Raw genomic sequence first — 15,008 nt, 5'->3', positions numbered from 1 at the left:
TGTTGTTCTTTCGTTTAAGAGTTTGTGCGGCACATAATTTGTTTTGGGATAGAAATTACAATCACCTTCTTTTAATCTAATTTAACTTTTATTACCCTAATTATATACCTAACTGATTATAAAAATATTAAAAGTGATCCACTTTACTTCTAATGTTACTTTTCTTAACAACCAACTAATTAACCAGTAAAAATTACCCCACTAATTTCATAATTATAATCTCGAATAGTTCAAAATATCCACTTAGAATATATCAGAAAGTATTTTATGAAAAACATAAGGTTTTAACAAGCAAAACGACCCAGAGGGTCGTTACAGTCGTCCTACCACTTCACTCTTCTATAAAATATAATACTATTTATTAATTGCCCACGCCAATGCAGGCCCAACGTATGTTAGTTTTTTTCTTCTAATTTATATGACACAAATAAAATTTGAAAAAGTGAACTAAATTTGTTATATGTATTTTTTTTAAAAATAATTTCTATTGTTAATTTATGTACCTTTTATGTCAATTTTTTAAATAATATATGTTACTTATTTATATGATACAAGTGATTTTAGGATAGTCAACGGAATTTCTTGTATGATTCTCGCATATTTTTAGTTGTCATTTTACTATGATTTGTAGTACTTTGTAGTACTTGCGTCATTTTCAAACAATATATGCAATTTTTTTTCCGTTAAATATAAGGGAATTAACAAAATTTTATTATAAATTTTAACTATGTTTTTCTAAAAATATCTTAAATTGTTACATTGCGATTTTAAGATTTTTTATGTAATTTTTAAATATGTACCAAATTAGAAATTAAAACGAAGAATTAAAGTCAAATCATTATATTTTTGTATTAAAATATTCAAATCTTTAAAACTCCATATATATGCACAAATTAATAGAAGGAAACCAAAAGAATTTCTTTAAAAAAATATATCAAAGCTTATTTTAATAATAACACATATATATTTAATATATGATTCCTCATTTTCGATTTATATGAAACTATTTTTTTATTTCATCTCAAAAAGAAAATAACTTCGGATTTTTTTTATATAGCATATTTAAGATCACATAATCTAAAAATATTTTAATACACAAAATTTAAATATACATATAAATTTTCATTTTATTTTTGATTGATTCCACCTAATATTATACTTGTTATATAATTATTAAGAGCTAATCGTAATCACAATTTATTTACTTTCATATAATAAATAGATATCGCAAATTCATAAAAAATGGACAAATAACAAAAATGAGGTAATACTAATAATAATAACAAACGATGTTTCTAGAAGAATTTAAATTTCTTGTTATCATTCCTTGTAGATTTTTATTTGAATGAAATAACATTTTTTTTTACCTTTGATCATCATTCACTTTATATATAGAAAGATGTTTCTAAAATTATTTATTCTTGATAGATTTTTGTTAGGATGAAATTACATTTTTATTCTTGGTCGTATTTAATATAATTATATCATCTTTTTTATTTTTATTTGTAAAGTTACTTTTAACATCTTTCTTCTTTAATGTCAATCGAATATTTATCATTAATTTTATCACACTTAGTTATTTTCAAGTATATTAATTAGAACCATAATAAAGATGGAAATAATTAATTCATGAGAAATTTTATATAATAGGTAGACAATTTTTTATAAGAATACTGAATAGAAAAAATATTAAGAATTAAACTAAATTAAAATAGAGTAATGATAAAATAGATTAATAATAAAAGAGATCACAATAACTCACGAAAGAAAAAAAAAGTAAAGTAATAACAAAATATGTTAATAGTGATAACAATAACTTAATATATTTCTAAAATCTTTAATTTGCTTGTTATCATTATTGGTAGATTTTTGTTAGTATGAAATTACATTTTTGTCCTTGATCATTATTCACTTTATATATAGAAAGAGATTTCTAGAATTTTTATTATCATTCTCAATCGATTTTTGTTAGAATGAAAATATATTTTTTCCCTTTATGATTATTCAGTTTATATATAAAAAGAGATTTCTGGAATTATTTATTATCTTTCTTAATAGATCTGTTAGAATTAAATTACATTTTTACCCTTTGTGATCAACCCACTTCACTCTTCTATATAATAGAAAAATAGAGTAATAATAAAATAGATATCACAATAACTCACAAAAGAAAAGAATGTTGTTATAAAACTATAGAATAAGAAGAAGAAACTAGAGAGAAAAGAAGATAAGACTTGTTATTTCTCATGATGAATGAATTTACAATGAAGAGGAGTACTCTATTTATAGGAGAAATCTAACTTGGTCCCCAAGTAGGAGGACTCTTTAATCATATCCTAAAAAGGACTCCACGTGATAGACATTCACTATAATACAAATACTTTATAACACTCCCCCTGAATGTCTAATTCATAGATAATGTGCCTCGTCAAAAACCTTACTAAAAAAAACTTTAAGAAAAGAAAAACTCTAGTAAAGGAAAAGAGTACACATATCTATTAATGCGCATCTAGGCTGCCTCATTAAAAACCTTACAAGGAAAACCCAGTGGGACAAAACCTCGTAAGGGAAAAAGAGTACAGCGCGTATTCACTCCCCCTAATGAGAGCATTAATCCAGAGACTTGAATCTTCGCATTCCAAGCTTGTGCACCATCTTCTTGAAAGTTGCAGTTGGTAGAGACTTGGTAAATAGATCAGCCACATTGTCACTTGAACGAATCTGTTGCACATTTATATCACCATTCTTTTGAAGTTCATGTGTATAGAAAAGCTTCGGTGAAATGTGCTTTGTTCTATCTCCTTTTATGAATCCTCCCTTAAGTTGTGCTATGCATGCTGCATTATCTTCATATAAAGTGGTGGGTACTTTATCACATTTCAAACCACATTTCTCTCGAATGAGATGTATCATAGACCTTAACCACACACATTCTCTACTTGCTTCATGAATAGCTATTATTTCAGCATGATTAGATGAAGTGGCTACGATGGACTGCTTTGTAGATCTCCAAGATATGGCAGTCCCCCCACATATAAACACATAGCCTGTTTGAGATCGAGCTTTGTGTGGATCAGATAAATATCCTGCATCAGCATAACCAACAAGATTTGGGCTACAATTGACAGAATAAAATAAGCCCATATCAGTTGTCCCTTTAAGATATCGCAAAATGTGTTTGATCCCATTCCAATGTCTCTTAGTAGGAGCAGAACTATACCTTGCTAACAAGTTAACAACAAAAGCTATATCAGGCCTTGTAGTATTAGCAAGATACATTAGTGCACCAATTGCACTAAGGTATGATACTTCAGGACCAAGAATTTCTTATCCTTTTCTTGAGGTCGGAATGGATCCTTATTCACATCAAGTGAACGAACAACCATCGGAGCACTTAATGGATGCGCTTCATCCATACAGAATGTTTTCAACACTTTTTCTGTGTAGGCAAATTGATGAACAAAAATACCATTTGTCAAATGCTCAATTTGCAAACCAAGACATTACTTTGTTCTTCCCAGATCTTTCATCTCAAATTCATTATTTAAATAATCAATTGCCTTTTGAAGCTCTATTGGAGTTCCAATAAGATTTATGTCATCAACATAAATAGCAAGTACAACTAATTTCGATATTGTTTTCTTTATAAAGACACATGGACAAATTGCATCATTTGTATAACCTTCTTTAATTAAATACTCACTAAGACGGTTATACCACATGCGCCCAGATTGCTTCAAACCATATAATGATCTTTGCAATTTAATTAAATACATTTCTCGAGATTTTAAATTACATGATTTAGGCATCGCAAATCCTTCAGGAATTTTCATGTATATCTCATTATCAAGTGATCCATAAAGTTAGGCTGTAACCACATCCATCAAATTCATTTCAAGTTGCTCATGGACTGTGAAACTAATGAGATAACGCAATGTTATTGCATCCATAACGAGTGAGTATGTCTCTTCATAGTCGACACCAGGCCTTTGAGAAAATCCTTGTGCCACAAGGCGTGCTTTATACCTTTGTACTTCATTTTTCTCATTTAATTTTCGCACAAAAATCCATTTGTAACCAACAGGTTTAATACCATTAGGTGTTTGAACTATAGGTCCAAAAACTTCACGCTTGGCAAGTGAATTCAACTCTGATTGAATTGCTTCTTGCCATTTTGGCCAATCATTTCGTTGTCGACATTCTATTACAGATTGAGGTTCATGATCCTCATCATCTTGCATGATATTTGTTGCAACATTATATGCAAAGACATAATCAACCACTATTTCTGATCGATTCATATTAATTTCAACATCTCTTAAATTTATGGATAGTTCATTATTTCTTTGAGTTTCAAGTTCATTGATTCTTTCATGAATATCTGACTTATTCAAATTTTGAACTTCCATATGAGATTCTTTCATAGTGTCATCTTGACATTTAATCTTTCTTTTTCTAGGATTTTGATCCTTAGACCCTAATGGTCTACCACGCTTTAGGTGTGTTTTTGACTCATTAGCTATGACACTAGTGGATGGTCCTTTAGGGACATCAATTCGAATTGGGACATTCTCTGCAGGAATATGTGATGTAGTAATCCTTTTCAAATCTGTAAATGCGTCTGGCATTTGATTTGCAATTTTCTGCAGATGAATAATCTTTTGTACTTCTTGTTCGCAAGTAGAAGATTATGGATCAAGATTAGACAATGATAAATTTTTCCACAAAATTTCTCATTTTATTTCACTATTCTCTCCCCCTAATTTTTGGAAAACTGTCTCATCAAACCGACAATCTGCAAATCTAGCAGTAAACATGTCTCCAGTCAATGGTTCAAGATAGCGAATAATGGAGGGTGACTCAAACCCAACATATATTCCTATCCTTCTTTGAGAGCCCATCTTAGTGCGGTTTGGTGGTGCCACAGGCACATATACAGCACTTCCAAAAATTCTTAGATGGGATATATTAGGTTCTTGACCCATAACCAATTGCAATGGAGAAACCTTATGATAACTTGTCGGTCTGAGACGAATAAGTGTTGCAGCATGCAAAATTGCATGTCCCCACACAGAAGTGGGCAACTTAGTTTTCATAAGCAATGGTCTTGCTATTAATTGCAAACGTTTAATCAATGATTCACCGAGACCATTCTGAGTGTGAACATGAGCAACGGAGTGTTCAACTCTTATCGCAATCGCTAAACAATAATCATTAAATGATTGGGATGAAAACTCTGCAGCATTATCAAGACGAATAGACTTAATCTGATTATCAGGAAAGTGTGCCCTTAACCTTATTATTTGTGCCAATAATTTTGCAAATGCCAAGTTACGAGATGACAATAGGCACACATGAGACCATCTAGAAGAAGCATCTATTAGAACCATAAAATATCTAAATGACCCACTAGGTGGGTGAATAGGTCCACAAATATCCCCATGTATACGTTCCAAGAACGCAGGGGACTCAATCTTAACTTTCATTGGTGATGGTCTCACAATTAACTTGCCTTGATAACAAGCAGTACAAGAAAATTCACCATTTAAAAGAACTTTTAGGTCTTTTAGTGGATGTCCATTCGAATTTTCTATAATTCGTCTCATCATTATTGACCCAGGATGTCCTAGACGATCATGCCAAAGTACAAATGTATTGGAATCAGTAAACTTCTTATTTACTATAAAATGTGCCTCAATTGCACTAATTTTTGTCCAATACAAGCCAGAAGATAAAGCAGGGAACTTTTCTATAACACATGTCTGCCCAGAGACATACTTGGTGATACCAAGATATTCAAGATTTATTTCATCCATTGATTGGATATGATAACCATTTTCACGGATATCTTTAAAACTCAACAAGTTTCTCTTAGATTTTGGAGAAAACATAGCATTATTAATGATGAGTTTAGTTCCCTTGGGCAAAATTACAATGGCTCTTCCAAAACCCTCAATCATATTAGTACTACCAAAAATTGTAGTAACATTTATTTTACCCATACTTAAATGAGAAAAATATTTCTTATTTTTGAATATCGTATGTGTTGTACCAGAATCAATCAAACAAATATCTTCATATTTCGATAATATGTTCTTAGAATTATCCATATCTTCACATGAAATGACATACACAAAATAAATATATATTAAATATTAGTGTTGTCAAAAGGGTACAATATATTCAAAGGAATAAATTAATGATTAAATATTAGAAATTGAGCCTTAATTTATTGTTTCCTCTAAGTCAAAAACGAGTTGTTTGGAAAATAAAATAAAATCATTATTTAATCCTAGTTAATAACAGACTGCATGTTTTTAACATTAGATCAAGTTAAAGACCTAATATAATACAAACACGTGATAAAGTTTAGTATTTGACTAACTCTATCATATTAGAATCATATAAATAAAACAATGAAAAATATATATTATTTTATTAAGAATTAAGGAACAAGCTAATGAACGACTAAACTAATTTAAAATACTAATATTCATGCAAACAACTATCATTACATGAAATTTATTAATAAATACTACAAAAAAAAAATATCACTCTTCCATGTTCACAGAACCATCACCAATTAAGTGATCTATTTTTCCTTCAGGATGTGCGAAGAAATCTGCTATATCCAAGTGCGTGATGTCAACTTGATTTTCAGAGATAAAATTTGCCTCAGGATTTTTCTCTTTCTTCTTTAGTGATTCTTGATAAAGCTCAACCAAGTGTTTGGGAGTACGACAATCACGTGCATAATGACCTCTTCCACCACATCGAAAACAACCTTCCCTAGTTGCTTCACGTTTCTCATCCTTTCTTTTTTCCTTTTTATTTGATGAATGATTAATGCCAAGATTAGAATTACGTTCTTGACCATAATCACGACCACGTCCACGTCCACGACCACGTCCACGTCCACGATTAGGACCGCGACCTTTTCCACGCCTAGCATGGTGGGCGTACGCCTCATTCACTTCAGGAAGTGGTTCAGATCCAGTAGGTCGATTCTCATGATTTTTCAATAATAAATCATTATTTTGCTCGGCCACAAGAAGATGAGAAATTAGTTCAGAATACTTTTTGAAACCTTTCTCTCGATATTGTTGCTGCAAGAGCACATTCGAGGCATGGAAAGTGGAGAATGTCTTTTCCATCATATCAATCTCACTAACCGTTTCTCCACATAATTTCAATTGAGAAGTGATTCTGAACATGGCAGAATTATACTCATGTATAGACTTAAAGTCTTGTAGCCTTAGATGCATCCAATCATATCGTGCCTTTGGATGTATGACCATCTTCAAGTGGTCAAATCTTTCTTTTAGGTTTTTCCACAAAACAAGTGGATCCTTAACTGTCAGATATTCGATTTTCAGAATCTCGTCAAGATGATGACGCAAGAATATCATTGCTCGTGCACAGTTTTGATTTGATGCCTTATTTTCTTCTTTTATGGTGTCTCCAAGACCCATTGCATCAACGTGGATTTCAGCATCCAAAACCCATGAGAGGTAGTTCCTGCCCGAACTTTGAAGGGCAGTGAACTCTAGTTTTGTAAGATTGGCCATTAAAATTAAAAACAAAAGAATAAATAATACCTTTATTAATTCTTCAAATCTAACCTTCACTTTTGAGAAATTAGAGTCTCGTGCTGATAACGTGTTATAAAACTATAGAATAAGAAGAAGAAACTAGAGAGAAAAGAAGATAAGACTTGTTATTTCTCTTGATGAATGAATTTACAATGAAGAGGAGTACTCTATTTATTAACGAAATCTAACTTGGTCCCCAAGTAGGAGGACTCTTTAATCATATCCTAAAAAGGACTCCACATGATAGACATTCACTATAATACAAATACTTTATAACAAATGTAAAGTAATAACAAAATAAGTTAATGGTAATAACAATGACTTAATATGTTTCTAAAGTATTGAATTTTCTTGTTATCATTGTTGGTAGATTTTTGTTAGCATGAAATAACATTTTTGCCCTTGATAATTATTCACTTTATATATATAAATACATTACTAAAATTATTTATTATCTTTCTTAATAGTTTTTTGTTAGATGAAATTACATTTTTACCCTTGGTCATCCTCCCACTTCACTCTTCCATATAATAGAAATTTATTTTCATGTACATTAATTAAAACCAAAATAAAGATGGAAAAATAATTAATTCATGATAAAGTTTTATATAAAAATTTGACATTTTTTTATAAGCATAATGAACAGAAAAAACATTAATAATTAAACTAAACTAAAATAGAGTAATAGTAAAATAGAGTAATAATAAAATAGATATCACAATAACTCACAAAAGAAAAGGAAGTAAAGTAATGAAAAAATAAGTTAATGGTAATAACAATAACTTAATATGTTTCTAAAATATTAAATTTTCTTGTTATCGTTATTGATAGATTTTGTTAGTGTGAAATTACATTTTTGCCTTTGATCATTATTCAGTTTATATATAAAACGAGATTTTTATAATTATTTGTTATCTTTCTTAATAGATTTTTGTTAGAATTAAATTATATTTTTACCCTTGTTCGTCCTTCCATTTCACTTTTCTATGTAATAGAAAAATAGAGTATTAATAAAATAGATATCACAATAACTCACAAAAGAAAAGAAAGTAAAGTAATAACATGGTCATAACAATAACTTAATATGTATTTCTTATTTCTTATTTTTCGTATTTTTCTTAAATTTATCTTCTTTTTGAATAATTGTCATTTATCTAGTAAACAAGAGATGATTAGTTTTTTTTTTTTTAAATAAGATTTTTTTTTATGTTTATATTTTACAATGATTTTTTTGATTCACTAATTACTTTTTCAAATTTTCTTTGATGTGTATTGTATTTTCTAGATAAAAGGAGGTCTTAAGTGAAGCTACACTTCTAGGCTATAATGTTACACTGATCAATTTTTTAAAAAAATTAGTGACCATTACAAATTTGTTATATCCAAAAATTATTTTTAGCCAAACATGGGTCAATAAAGCAACCCTCTCGAACCAACCTTCTCGAACCATGGGACTGTGGGGTGCCTCACACATTCTTCTTTGTTTATAGAATTTCTTACCCAATATTTTATTTTCGTAGACTAACAAACGAAGAGTTATATCCTTTTTAATTAGAAATTTATATGGTGAGTTGAAATACAAAAAAAAAAAAAGATTCAAAATGACGACTCTAAATAAATAACTTTTTCTTTATTTTATTTTAATTTATTAAAACACTCACATTTCCAAAAAAAGAAAAAGAGGTGTGATAGATTTGACGACTATGTCGACGGGTACTTTTTTCATAAAATTTGAGCATTGTACATTGAATTTATTTATTGATATATATATATATATNCTTCAATGTGTTTGCGGATCCGCTCCTCAAGATTTCTACTTGAGATGAGTCAGTGTGTAGTTATGCTCTTGGTTTAGGATTTTAGTATTACATGTTAGGCGAGGTTAAACCACCATTTAAGTCAAAAAAGCTTTACTATTAGAAAGTTTACCCTCTTCGACTCGAGTTGTTCGCTCGAGTAAGTCAATCTAGATACCTTTTCATATAGGGTGATAGACCTAGTAGAACAATTCACAAATATTATTCTAGTTGGATATATTTGTTTATATCATGTGCATTTGGCCTAGTAGATACTTGACACCATGACACAGCTGTTTAACAGAGCCACCCACTCTAGACCAACATATTCTTTTATGAGCTATTTGAAGATAAATTGTTTAGACAACTACACATTGTTGATTGACTTCAAAATAATTATAAAAAAAGGTTCAAAAAGAGGGTCTTTTATAAAGAGAGTCAATTTGTTTGAATGAACCACACACATATCAGCAAAATGAGATAAGTAGAACTTTTTTTTCAGACCAGTGTTTCTAAAAAAGGTGTTTACCTCTATTAAAAGAGTCTTTATCTTTTCTGTGTCCTTGATTAAAGTTTGTGCCAACCAAGTGAAATCTTTAATTTTGATTATCTTCTATTTAAAGGTACGAACGATCCATCCAACTAAAGTACATAACTCTAAAAAAACCTAGAATTAAATAAATGTTTAAATGCATGATTGTTTGTAACATCCCCGTAGTATGCATACACTTGTTGTGATATGTGACATAGCCTTATAGTATAGGTGAGGACTGATATACCTTGGTTTCATGGTATTTTTAATGTCTTTTCCTTAAGTTTACTGTGTGTCCAAAAGCCTTTTTGTATTGATTCTGATGTAAGTTTCTCCTTTGTTGCAGGAAATCTGTCCAAAGATGAACGCGAAATTTTTGAGCAATAAATGCAGAAGAGACCTACGGAGATTGTGACGATTCGTCGAGCTTGTGACGGTCTGTAGGTAGCATCTTAGTGAAGCTTCTGAAGGAAGATGGGGGAAGTCTGACCTAGTGCGGGATTACAGAAGTCCACGACGGACCGTCATATCCACGACGGTCCGTCCTGTGTGTTCGTCGTGAAGATCAGAGAGTAGTCCCAGTACCCAAATTCCAAGAAGTTTAAAGTTTTTTGGAACGGAGACTATCGACGGACTGTCGTGCTTGGAACGGTCCGTCATACCTGTTCGTTGAGGGTAATGATTCAAGCAGCAGAAGAATTTGTGAAGTATTGGACGATGCAGGCCATGACGGCCCGTCTTGTCCACAACGGTCCATCATGAGGTCCGTCGACCCAGACACGTTTTTTACAGATTTTCAGTAATTAGAATCCTTCTTTTATTAGGTTTTTGTTTTTATTATAAATAGTTCAGCAAGCCTCGTTTTTGGGGTTAGACTCTTGGATGTTAGACTTTTTTATTGGAGACTTTTTGATAGATAGACTTTTGGATAGTCTTTAGTTCTCTTGTTCAAGTATTGAAGGATTAATTTTAGCATTGGTTATACTCTTTCTGGAATTGATTGTTGGTGCTTTTGTTGATTAATCATGCGAATTTTTGGATTTTATTCTTTCTCATCAAAGTAAGTGCATGAATTCTTATATTAAATATATGAATAGTGTGATTATGACCATGGGTAACTAAACTCCATAACTAGGGTTGTGGGAACCATGGGTGAATAATGAGGTAAAACCTAACTAAAATAGCAATTCTAGAATATTATCTTGCATGTATTGATAATTCTTTCCTTTAGACGTCTTTTTAACGGATGGTTAACGTTAGAACTCGCCTTAATGCTACTTGCCGGACCAAGGAGGTAGATAATAGGAAAAGAATTATCAACATAGATTTAGTGTATACTATCTAATATGCTAGTGTTGATTGGTACTGGGTAATGACTTAGTCAAATATCGAATACAATGCTTAATAGGAGGTAAAGATAAGGGTTAGTATAGCCATACACGTAGCCGGACAAAGATGCAGAGTAAAATTTTCTAGATGTCGGACCAAGGATTTACAGATACATAACTTATCACTTTACATGCAAAATACTAGGAAAGAATTGTTATAGTTAGGATTATTAAGTTAGGAACCTGTGGGGAACACTTAAGCCCTAGTTACTTTTTTTAATTGATTAAGCTCCAAGATTTAAATCTGTAAGTTGTTTACTTTAATTTAGTTAATTATTTTCATTTATTTAGATATAAAAACCCCCCTTTATTGTCTTTTGTTTTCTAAGGATATAATTGACTAAATAATAGTAATAATAGAATAAACTTAAGTCTGAACTATTTTCCTCGTGGCAACGATCCCAACCTAATTAGTTGGGTTCTTCACTTGATACGACCGCTTTACTTCTTATTTGAAAAGTAAGTTTGAGCGTATCAAATTTTGGCGCTGCTGCCGGGGAAAGTAGCTTTTAGATTAACTTAAACTTATTACTAAAGTTTAGTCAATATTTTTCTTAATTTTACTTTTCTATTGTTTTTTATTCTTGCAGAACTATCTTCCTTGTATGCCAAATACACAGAGAGGAAGAGAATCCTTGTTCCCTACGACCACGTATTAGAACGTACACTATGCAATATGAATCGATACTTGGGTATTAACGATGATGATCAAAACCAGAACATCCCAGCTCCGGTTGATGTTCATGGTCATTTATTATCCGATGGTCCTGGTGAAAATCAACAAAGGGGAAAAAATCCCGCTCCACGCCCTCAAGAATACTGCAGAGGTTATGATAATATTGCAGACTCTGATGGGCCACTAGTCTTACCCCCTCTACCACAAGGCCACACCTTTGTGGTAACTAGTAGTCTGATGCAAATGCTCACTGCTAGAGGTTTGTTTGCAGGGATACCTTCTGAGGACCCACATGCCCATATAGCTAAGGTAAGGGCAACGTGTAAAAGATGTGTAGGGAGGCCTGATTTAGATTTGGATGTAATAGGGCTAAGAGTATTTCCTCTCTCAGTGACGGGAGAGGTTGCTATTTGGTTCACTGAGATTCCTTATAACTCAATTTTCACTTGGAACCAACTAAGGGACATTTCTTATCACGTTACTACCCGGTCTCCAAAAAACTAATTCACAAAGACAGGGTGAACAACTTTGTGGCACTCCAGGAGAGTGAGTTAGCAGTTCTTGGGATAGATTCACTTCATTTTTGAGAAGTGTCCCCAATTACTTCATAGATGATGAGTCACTGAAGGAATCCTTCTATCGGGGACATGATGATAATAATAAAGCGGTATTGGTTACTATAGCGGGTGGTTCTTATGAGGAGTGTCCTTACGCCGAGATTGACGAAAAGTTAGAGAAAATCTCCCGGAATAATAAAGCTTGGAGTACTAGGAAGTCAGATACTGGAAGAAATACCTTCGCAGTGCAATCCACACACAACCCATCCACATATGAGATTCGTGAAGAAATGGCTCAGATGAGAACTGAGCTTGGGTTGGTATTAAAACATGTCACTGGGATGCAGAAAAGATAAATGCAGTTAACTACTTGTCTAAACAACCACCACCAAATGATGAATGTTATTATGAAGAGGAATTCTATGCGGTAAATGAGCAGACGGGGGGTTTCCCACCGAGTGCCCAAGGCTCAAATCAGGAGAATTGGCGCCAAGGTCAAGGAAACCAAGGTCGGATCTTTGGTAACTATAACCGTGAGCGTCATTTTGTCCGAGATGGAAATTACAACTGCGACAACAACTTCAACAGGGGTAACTATGGTAACAGAAATGATGGGAATGAGACCTACGTTCCTCCTCAAAATCGTGAAGTTATTCCTAGGGTTGGTGGAGGTAGTATGGCGCGAGTTGAGGATATGTTGCATAAAATGATTAGGAGGTTCAATGCTAGTGGTGAGCACATCAAAAAGTTAAGGAATGATTTAGAGGGTATTGGGCAGAAAGTCGATACACATGCAATATCGATTAAGCAGCTTGAGTTGCAAATGGCCCAGTTATCTGCAACTGTGAAAATACGGCAACCGGGCACTCTTCCTAGCAACACTTCCAAAATCCAAAAATGATGGACACTGTATGGCAATTACTGCTCGGGGTGATAAGCAAACCATTGACCCACCTATTCCGTCTAGTGAGGAAAAGGTGATAAAAGATAATGATAAAGTGATAGAGGTTAGTGGTGAAGTAGAAGATAACACGGGAAAAGATGTTGAAGTGCCTACAAAGGTAACTCTCATGCCTAGACCACCACCCCTCTTTCCTCAAAGATTAGTGAAAAGATCGAGGATGGTAAATATCGGCGTTTTATAACAATGTTGAAGCAACTTTCTATCAATGTCCCTTTGGTAGAAGCGCTAGAACAAATGCCCGATTATGCCAAGTTTATGAAAGACCTAGTTACAAAGAAAAAATCGGTCACTTTGAGGATGATGATGGAATGCCGCTATGTAGCGCTATTGCTACAAGATCTCTTGTACAAAAGAAAAAGGATCCGGGTGCGTTCACTATTACTTGTACAGTTGGGTTATTACATTTTGCGAAAGCACTATGTGATCTAGGCGCAAGCATAAATCTCATGCCCCTCTCGATTTACAAGAAGTTGTGTTTGGGTGATCTAAAGCCCACTGCGATGTGGCTACTGATGGCTGATCGAACAGTAAAAAGACCTATAGGGATACTCCACGATGTGCTAATAAAAGTAGAGTCGTTCATATTTCTGGAAGATTTTGTTATTCTTGATTGTGAAGTCGATTTTGAAGTTCTTATTATTCTTGGGAGGCCATTCCTTGCTACAGGTAGAGCCTTAGTTGATATGGAAAATGGGCAGATGAAATTTCAATTGAACAATGAAGAAGTAAACTTCAACATTTGTAGGTCTATGAGGCAGAGTGATGACATCCAATCGATATCTGCTATATCCGACAAAGAAAAGATGAAGTACCATGACCTAAAAATTGAAAAATGAGAGTTTATGGTTGGGGATTCGGTGCTTTTATACAATTCTAGGTTGCGCTTGTTTCCGGGCAAGCTCAAGTCCAAATGGGATGGCCCTTACTTGGTTACTAAACTATTCCCTCATGGATCAGTTGAGTTTGAAACAGAAGAGGGTGTGCGATTTAATGTGAATGCACAACGAATAAAAATCAATTTTCGGCACGCTGAATCAGCGAATGAAGTGATCGAGGCATACCAACTTGATGAAGCATAAGTATCAAAGTATCTTCAAACTTGTCGTGACGTTAAATCAGGCGCTGGTTGGGAGGTAACCCAATACTTATAGTTTTGTTTCTAGTAATGGTAGCATTTTCTACTTATGGGTTTTAAATTTGCATGCATATCACCAAGAAATTCTGCAGAAAATCACTCCGCAACATTCACTGATGGACACATCGACGGGCCATCGCATGAATCCGTCGTGCCAGGTACAATTTTCTGTTATTTTTAAAATTAGGGCACCAACGACAGAACCCATGACGGAACGTCGCATATGCGACAGACCGTCATCGGGGACTCGTTGCGTCTTTAACCAGCAACCAGACCCGACCCGGCTGGGGAATTTTCAAAATTTTCACCCTTTAAAACCCCCCTCCCCTTCATTTCGACCGCTTCTTTCACTCTTTCTCCCATCCCTC

General features: G+C 33.0%; 1 protein-coding gene across 1 annotated transcript; it reads right to left on the bottom strand.

Annotated features, from left to right (window-relative positions):
- Positions 1-6,074: 6,074 nt before the first annotated feature.
- LOC114075180 lies at positions 6,075-7,469 on the bottom strand. The gene is made up of 2 exons (XM_027913478.1): positions 6,825-7,469; positions 6,075-6,239 (listed from the first exon to the last, which is right to left on the bottom strand). The coding sequence occupies exons 1-2, from the start codon at positions 7,407-7,409 to the stop codon at positions 6,225-6,227; spliced, it is 600 nt and encodes a 199-aa protein (XP_027769279.1). The 5' UTR covers positions 7,410-7,469; the 3' UTR covers positions 6,075-6,224.
- Between the last annotated feature and the right edge of the window lie 7,539 nt (positions 7,470-15,008).

This window comes from Solanum pennellii, chromosome 12 (assembly GCF_001406875.1).
Source record: "Solanum pennellii chromosome 12, SPENNV200".
NCBI lineage: Eukaryota > Viridiplantae > Streptophyta > Magnoliopsida > Solanales > Solanaceae > Solanum > Solanum pennellii.
This window is presented reverse-complemented; position numbering and strand designations above follow the sequence as displayed.